The 9202-nt window shown below is 42.7% G+C and overlaps 1 protein-coding gene across 1 annotated transcript; it reads left to right on the forward strand.

Annotated features, from left to right (window-relative positions):
* Window positions 1-1115: 1115 nt before the first annotated feature.
* On the forward strand, window positions 1116-8729 carry MED7 (mediator complex subunit 7). The gene is made up of 2 exons (XM_004696752.2): window positions 1116-1156; window positions 7711-8729. Exon 2 carries the CDS (start codon window positions 7728-7730, stop codon window positions 8427-8429), a length of 702 nt encoding a protein of 233 aa, XP_004696809.1. The 5' UTR covers window positions 1116-1156; window positions 7711-7727; the 3' UTR covers window positions 8430-8729.
* Window positions 8730-9202: the final 473 nt, after the last annotated feature.

Genomic DNA, 9202 nt, shown 5'->3' on the forward strand with positions numbered 1-9202 from the left:
TTGGGGGAGAAAAGGGGAACCAATTACAATAATCTCCATAGAACCCCCTCCCTGGGGGATGGACAACAGAAAAGTGGGTGAAGGGAGACATTATCAAGGGTTCATGAAGGAGGAAGGGTGGGAAAGGTAGGGGGGAAAAAGAGGAGCTGATACCAAGGGCTCAAGTAGAAAGCAATGTTTTGAGGATGATATGGCAACAAATGTACAAATGTGCTTGACACAATGAATATATGTATTGATTGTGATAAGAGCTGTACGAGCCCCCAATAAAATGATTTTTTTTTTTAAAAAGAAAGAAAAGTGACAGACGGGGAATGAAGACACAGAATATATTAAATCCTAATTCAAAAGCACTTCTACCCTGTCACATAGTCACTATGAGTCTAAATCTACCCCATGGCAGTGAGGTTTTGAGGCACATGTTAATGAATGAACCCTTATGTAAAAGGATTATAATACATATGAAATTCAATTCCATTTTTCATTGTCTATACCTAACTTTAGTTTTATATTTTATGTATTTACCTATTTTTGACATGGGTTTAAAGTTGATGAGTTGATGTAATTTTTTTAACAGTTTTATGGGCACTTCATCTACATTTCATTCAATTCAATGGTTCAATTATGATGTTTTACAAACATCTGCTCATTATGTTTTCTAGCCATATGGATGCTTTGTCAGAGTTTAACAAAAATAAATAAAAGAAACAGGGCAACCAACTTCTTTCTCTGGATAGAAAGTACTTAAGCACCCAAACCCCAGTCATGCACCCTATCGGGCAGGAGAGAACTGCCCTTGTGGTTTCCTAAGACTGCAACTCTTCACAGGAGCAGGAAGCGGCCTCTGCATCCCGGAGCAGCTGGTGGTTTCGAACTGCTGACCCAGCAAAGACCAGCCCCAAACGTGCACACTACCCATCAAAGTTCCTCACTTTAGGAACCTCACTCACCTCCCGGCGGCATCTATGATTGACGTGCGGGGCGGCTCAGGCGCAGACGCCACCGACTGGTCTGAGGCGGGACGAGTCGCAGTTAAAGACAGTGTTTGCAGCCAATCACAGATCAGCTTCCGGAGCTGCTTCCTGGAACAGGAGACCGGAAGTGGGGTTTCGGTCGCGGCGGTGAAGGCGTCTGCTAGTGTAAGCCCAGCGCCGAGGTAAGTGGGCGGCTGTGGTTTGGGGCGCCGTCCTGCTTGCGTTGCGCCGTGCGGACCCCGCGGTTCCGGAGCGCTGTGTGCGGACGGGGGTCGGCGTGCGGAGCTCGCCTTCCGAGGGGCTCAGCCGCCCCCCGCTCGCGCTCGCTGCCTTCGGTGAGCGTTACCCTGGAGCCGGGAGTGGACCCGCGGCCGCGGGATCCGGCTGCACGGCCGCGCGGGCGTCCTCCGGGAGGGGACCCCGAGCCGCTCCGAGGTTGGGATCCGGCACCCACTCTTTTCAGGGGTGTAGCCTTGGGCGAGTCGTTTCCCCTGCTCTCCAGGGTGAGATGGAAAGAGCCACCCTGGCCCTCGCGGCTCCTCGGGGCAGGGGTGAGACCCGCTGAGCCGTGGGGTCCGAGAGCGGTGGAGCTCCGGCTTAATCCCCAGCGGACCTAGAGATTTTGGAAACCCCATTCCGGTGGCCTCGCGCATGAGCAACTTCCTTGAAATCCCTTTAAAATTTTTATTTCTATAAAAAGCCCCTGGAACGGAACGAACACGCGTGGCAGGGTTCGACTAAAATAAATTTCAAATAATCACCTTCGCAAAACTAATATAATGGTCTCTGTGGTACAATTAAAGTCTATCAGACCCTACGGAGGAATTGTGAGGTTGTAAATCTGTGTGGGAGCTGGGCTTGAACCATCCACCATGAGGTTTAGCAGTTCAACGCGTTGGGGCAGGAGAGCGAGGCCTCAGGAACAGAAAGGACCTGGGCTAAGAAACCTTGCTCCCCGTTTCCTAAGTGTCTGATGTGGAGCAAGTACAGGACTCCTAACTTGGGCTGTCCAAGATTTTATTTCAAAGTACTTGACCGATAGTAATTCCCTAGTCTGTAATACTTATGCTATAGTTATAAAGAGACGTTTTTATTTTGGGGATACAAAGCGAACTCTATTAAGGTAATGAGTGACCAATAGTCCAAATGAAGGAAAAAAACTAACATTTGGGATATCAGGAAGAATATGAATTCCAAATTTATGTGGAAAAGTTTCAAAAGAGTGGTTGTATTAGCTACTAATATAAGTGTGGTGTAAATGAAACAATATTTGCAACCCCTAAACCAATTGCCCAAACCAGTATGAGTCGATTTCTGTTCCTTACCCTGTAGGACAGGGGAGCTCTTGAGGATTTGCAAATCTGGAAATCTTTAAGTAGACAGTTAATTTTTTTCAACAGTTATATTGCCACTTCATATATCTTACAATTCAATAGTTCACTTCTATCAGGAAGAGTTGTACAATCATTACCACAATCAATTTTAGGACATTGTCGACATCCTTGTAATCCTGGTTAGTTGTGTGATTACTTTTTTTCAATGGTGTTAAAAATATACCTCCAAAACTTTCTCCCTTTTAACAACTTCTACATGTATAATTCAGTGCCTTCGATTATACTTTTTGTGTTACACAATTACTATTGTTAGCCCTCTCCAAATTGTTTCACCACCATTAAAATAAACTAATGGCCACTAAGCAAAAACTCCAACTCCTTCACCCATGGTAACCATAGGTCAAGTTAGGTTTCTTTTTTAAAGTAGTTTTCTTGATATAAAATTCACTTATACACTTCCATAGTTAAATCACTTTTAATAAGTTGTATATACATCATCACAATCAGTTCTAATGCTCCCCTCTCCCTTCCTCCCTCCCTCCCATATTTAATTGATTGCTCTCCAGTTTCCCTCATGGTCCCTACTCTACCCCATTCCTGATAAACCATTGCATTAGTTATTGGCTCTAGACATCAGTTCCTTCTGTGATTCATAAACTGAAACCTAACAAACAATAAAAACAAGACAAAAACAGTAATAATATAAAGATAAAAACAAAGAGCAAGAAAGAAAAACACCCAATAATATTTTTAAAGCTAGAGAAGTTTTTGTCATGGAACAAGCAGAAAGTATTTGAACCTAGAGCAAGTTCAGGTTTGGTCAAGAGGAGGGAAGTCAGCTGACCAAGTATCGTATTATACCATGGTCCAGTCCACCATAATCAAGTTTACAATGTTTTCTGTCTGATAATAATGCTGCTCAAGTCCCTGGCCTGTGGCTAGAGGGCATCTGCCAGAGACTTAATTTGACTAGATGCAGATGGATTTGGGGTTCTCAATGCCCTCTATAGCCTTCTATAAATTGGGTGTTCACAATTTAAGCTCTGATACTTTTGCCTTCATTTTATTTGGATTTTGTTACCATCATCTTTGGATCACATAGGTTGGTGTGCTCCTGTGTGGAGTTAGTTGACGCCTCATGGCTGCTTGTTTGAATACAAGCCTTTAAGACCCCAGACACTATTGTAGTTGATAGCCATTTTTCACTGCACTTTGCTGTTGCACCCTTATCTTCAGTGCTCTCTTTGAGAAGGCAAGTATCCAGCAGGGCTATGTTATAAGAACTAATTGTTCTTGGATTGGGGCTAGAATTCCATGGGATCCCACAATCCATCGACCTGTCTCCGGTTCTGGACAATGCTGGTTTACTTTGGCAGTCATATTATGACAAAAAACCAAAACCAACAAGAACAACAAAACAAACAACAAAAAAGGAGAAAAAAGAAGAAAGTTGTCAATCATTCCCCTAGAGCAGCAGTTCTCAACCTGTGGGTCGTGACCCCTTTGGGGGGGTGTTGAACGACCCTTTCACAGAGGTCGCCCAATTCATAACAATAGCAAAATTACAGTTATAAAGTAGCAACGAAAATAATTTTATGGTTTGGGGGTCACCATAACATGAACTGTATTAAAGAGTTGCAGCATTAGGAAGGTTGAGAACCACTGCTTAGAGTATAAGGCGATTGCATTGATGACATCAGTAATTTACCCAATGGCACAGAATTTAAGGTACTGTTGATTTGAGGAGTTTATGTGAGTATAGTCCAACTGTGAGCAGCAGTCCATGAGTTGTTGCTTTGTACTGATTGATGTCCTAATTGAGCTCTGTTTACATTAAGCATGGGGGTTGGTGCTAGAGAGAAAGTTCCTGTATCATTTCTTACAAGGGTAGACCCTTGCCTCATTAAAACCTGTCATATTAGTAGAAGGTGAGCATTGAGGTATAAATATATGGTAGTTCTGGGTCCGGTTCTTTTTGGACACCCATTAAGCCAGGGGTCCCACCCATGGTCCATCGAGCACCATTTCCACAGCTTTGGGGTAGCTATCCTTTACTTCCTTTCTCAATCAGTGTATTTTGGTTAAGTCCAAGGGTACATGTAGTTTTGAGGTAGGGCCCAGTTCATTCAGTCAGGATTCCATGTTGAGTCCTCTGAATCTTGGAGGATACCATGTTCCCTGTAAGGCCAGCGTCTGAGGTCATCATAGTGTTTAGTCCATGGCGTGGTTCACTGAGGGTTGGGTAAAAGCATATTCAAAGTGTCTACTCATGATCATAGAACCTAGTTTATTCTCCCCTGACTTCCCTACAATTCTAGTTTGGTATCTTCCTAGTGTGAGGTTGCTCCTCCCTATTTACCCACGGTACCCACCAACAAATATCAGTGCCTCCTCTGAAATGTAGATGCTCCCCTTTCCTGGCCTTGGCTTGATTTTGGGGTAAGGTTCTCCTCATTCTTGTGGAAGACTTGTTGATTTGACTTGTCACAGCCTTGTCTCAATGTAGAGCATCAAGTGGATGGTCTCCACTTTCTCCCTTCATGAAGGAGTAACTCCAGGCAATGGGAAGGACTCCTCTTTCGAAGTGATTCTTAAGAAGTGCACATAATGGGGGGAGAGGGTGATTATGGTTCTTGGCTGGTCAGCAGACATTCTACCCCTCTGTTTTTGAATTGGTCTCTACGTTTTGTTTCATTGGTGTTTCTTTTTTTTAATCAGCATACTATTATTTAATAATCTTTTTTTAATCGTTTTATTAGGGGCTCATACGACTCTTATCACAATCCATACATACATCACTTGTGTAAAGCACATTTGTATATTCATTGCCCTCATCATTCTCAAAACATTTGCTCTCCACTTAAGCCCCAGCATCAGGTCCTCATTTTCCCCCCTCTCACCCCCCTCCTTCATGAGCCCTTGATAATTTATAAATTATTATCTTGTCATATCTTGCCCTGTCTGACATCTCCCTTCACCCACTTTTCTGTTGTCCGTCCCCCAAGGAGGAGGTCACATGTAGATCATTGTCATCGGTTCCCTCTTTCCAACCCACTCTCCCTCCAACCCTCCCAGTATCACCACTCACACCACTGGTCCTGAAGGGATCATCCACCCTGATAGTTGGTGTTTCTCCTTAACAGCCTCATCTTTTTTTTCCCCCGCAGAGTGACTGGTGGGTTTGAACTGCTGACCTTGCAGTTAGCAGCACAACTTGTAACCCACTATGCCACCAGGGCTCCCTATGTGCAAAGGCTGTGGATACAATTAGAATTATGATAATCACAACCCTTTTCCTCATGGTGTTTGCAGTCTGAAGGGAGAAACAAAGGATATTGGCAAGGAGAATAAAAGAAGAATTATCTTTTGATTGCACATTACCTGAAGAGGTGATAATTTAAGAGAGGTTTACAAACTTACTTGGCTTCTGTTTTTCGGGGTGGGGGGAATTAAACTCAACCCCCCTCCCCCAACATATAAGTGTAGGCATCTGCTTTTGCAGCCCCCTGGATCATTCCAAGGAGCTCTGGTGGCGTTATGGTTACACATTGGGCTATTAACTATAAGATCGGCCGCACAAAACTACTAGCCCTGCTCCGCTGGAGAAAGATGAGGTTTCTACACCTGCAAAGAGCTACAGTCTTGGAGACCAACAAGGACAGTTCGACCTTGCCTTGTAGGGTTGCTTTGATTAAGAATTGACTTGAAGGTAGTGAGTTTGTTTGGATGGTTCCAACGCCTTCCAGGGGACAGTATCACCCACTTTGGGAAAGATGGATTTATGCTAATATTTGCAGAGAACCCCATGCTAGGAAAACACAGAAAAATATTCCAAGCAGAATGAGCAGCATGGGCCAAAGACATGGTTGAGGAATTATGAGAGAATGTTAAACTGAAAGTATTGCTAGCTTACAATAATAATAGACAAGAGTATGCTGGTTAACTGCATAGAACAGTGAAAGCAGAAATATACTGGGGGTAGTATTATGTTCTGCGTAAGAAAGAATGGTGGCTTGACCAGAATTGAGTTTGCGGTATGGAAACCTGAGGAGCAACTGAAGGGGAATGGGAACTGGGCGGGCAGGAACTATAGGTGTTTGCTATGATCCTCAATGCTCTTTTTCAAGCACCCCTCACTACTTGCAAAGGAGCCCTGGTGGCAGTGATTAAACACTTGACTGCTAGCCAAGAGTTTTGCACTTTGACCAGCTGCCCCATGGGCAACAGATGGAGCAGACTACATGCAGCCTTGGAAACCTACGAACTGAACTAGTTGGCAATGTAAGCTCACTCAGTACCAGTACCATTACAGAAGAAATACCTAGCAATCTGCTATAAAAGTTATAGCCAAAAAACCCTATAGAGCAACGTCCAGGCACCCTGAGTCAGAATCAGTGGCAGTGAAGTTTTCTCTAGTCCTGTTAAGAATGATGTCCCTTTGACTCAGCATCATTCTCTGCACCACTGTGACACGGGGCTGCTCCACAGTTTGGTTGCTACTGGACCACTCTGATGTTGGAGGAGTGTTCTGTCTTTAAACCATTAAAAAATCAATCCAAAAGAGTAATTGGAATCTTCTTGTTTTATGATATAGGCCAGGTGGTATAGTGGTTATGCATTGAGCCGCTGCCTTCCAGGTCAGCAGTTTGAAACTACCAGCTGCTCCATGGGAGAAAGATGGAGATTTTCTACTCCTGTAAAGAGTTACCATCTCGGGTACTCACAGGGGCACCCTGTCCTGTACGGTCACTGTAAGTCCACACTGACTGGATAGCAGTGAAAAAAGAAAATGAGAGACTTAAAATGCATAAGAAGAAATTGTATAGCCATAGAAGATATACTTGGATTTGAAATTTCTATAATAGCTATGGAAAAGCTGCTGAGTCCATACAAATTCATAGAATACAAGTGTATAGATTAAATTATTTCATTCAAGAAACTCATGCTACAAGGTATATGAATGTGAGCAATAATTTTGTCAAAGTGCTTATTAGAATTAAATGTTTGCTTCTGAAAACCAACCAATGATATAAAATGACAGTTATTTAAACATGAGATGGGAGACAGCGTGTATTGTTTGCCTGTGAAGAAGAGTAGAAGAGTGGGATGTAACTGCTGAGAGATGTGGAATCAGGAATTTTTAATAGGTGGGTACTGTAACGTTTTCCATGCTAATGAAAGTTTTTCTAATAGAGAAGGAAAAAATACTTGAATGATTGAGGATATGATGCCTAACTAGAAAAGGCTGGCAACCTTTCCTAGTTATAAGAACATTCGATTTAGGAACTGTGGGGTTCTTACATTGGGCCCCCGCTTCCAGAGGAAAATACTCACCTCTCATCACTCAACGTGACAGTGCTTGTTTTGTATTTGGCCTCTAAATCTTTGATTGGTTTCCCTAGGTGCCTGATCTTCCACCATGGGTGAACCACAGCAAGTCAGTGCTCTTCCACCCCCTCCGATGCAATACATTAAGGAATATACAGATGAAAATATTCAGGAAGGCCTCGCTCCCAAGCCACCACCTCCAATAAAAGATAGTTATATGATGTTTGGCAATCAGTTCCAATGTGATGATCTTATCATTCGCCCTTTGGAAAGTCAGGGCATTGAACGGCTTCATCCTATGCAGTTTGATCATAAGAAAGAACTGAGGAAACTCAATATGTCTATCCTTATTAATTTCTTAGACCTCTTAGATATCTTGATAAGGAGTCCTGGGAGTATAAAACGAGAAGAGAAGCTAGAAGATCTTAAGCTGCTTTTTGTCCATGTGCATCATCTTATAAATGAGTACCGGCCCCACCAAGCAAGAGAGACATTGAGGGTCATGATGGAGGTACAGAAGCGTCAGCGTCTTGAAACGGCTGAGAGGTTTCAGAAGCACTTGGAGAGAGTCATTGAGATGATTCAGAATTGCTTGGCTTCTTTACCTGATGATCTGCCACATTCAGAAGCAGGAGTCAGAGTAAAAGCAGAACCCATGGATGCTGACGACGGCAGCAATTGCACTGGACAGAATGAACAACAGAGGGAAACCTCGAGTCATAGGAGAGATCAGATTATAGAGAAGGACGCTGCCTTATGTATTTTAATTGATGAAATGAATGAGAGACCGTGAAGGATATGTCTTTTTATTTTTTGGTCCTTATCCTTTCAGTAAACAGCATTATATTTTAGTTTATTTGCTAGTGGACAGTCTTAAAAGAGGTATAACTACAAGTCATGTAGTTATATCAAAAATTGTATCTTGACTCCAATTTTGTCAAGTATGAAATGTTACTGGCAGTAATTTCAGCAAGCTTACATTAAGTACCCTTACATTAAGAGCCATCACCTTAAAAAGCAAAATGTTTGCTGTTATTGTGTGAGACATTCATATTTTTGGAGCTCCAATAAAACAAGCTATCATCCTTGAAAAGTAGATTTATTATTTGCTTTAAGTGTGATCCGGGTTTTAAGATGTATAAATGTGAAATTATGAAATGTTTATACTTGTTTCACTTAAAACTTTGCCTAACATCTGTAAGCGGTGATATAGCTTGTTAAATGGGTGGAACATGGTAGAGTTAATAACAAGTCTATTTTTCCTCATGACTACTACAAACACAACCTCAGCCTTTCTCCCGTGCTGAGGGGAGATTGGGTGGGCCATAAGCGTGCAACTTTTAGCTCATATACTCACTTTACTAAATTGAGATGTCTATGTAATTGGCTACATATTTCCTTTACAGTTAAGTTTCGACTTGCTTAAGACTGTAATGGGAAAAGGGTTTGGTGGCCAAGATGACTAGGTGATCACCGACGGTTCTCGCTATACCAGGGTTCTTTTGCTAAGATACAGGGGTGCAGCCCAGGACTACCTTCACTTAGCCCCCTGCATTAAGCTCTGGA

Source organism: Echinops telfairi, unplaced genomic scaffold (genome assembly GCF_000313985.2).
Source record: "Echinops telfairi isolate 266 unplaced genomic scaffold, ASM31398v2 ScPeMD7_7469;HRSCAF=8507_0, whole genome shotgun sequence".
In the NCBI taxonomy this organism is placed as follows: Eukaryota; Metazoa; Chordata; class Mammalia; order Afrosoricida; family Tenrecidae; genus Echinops; species Echinops telfairi.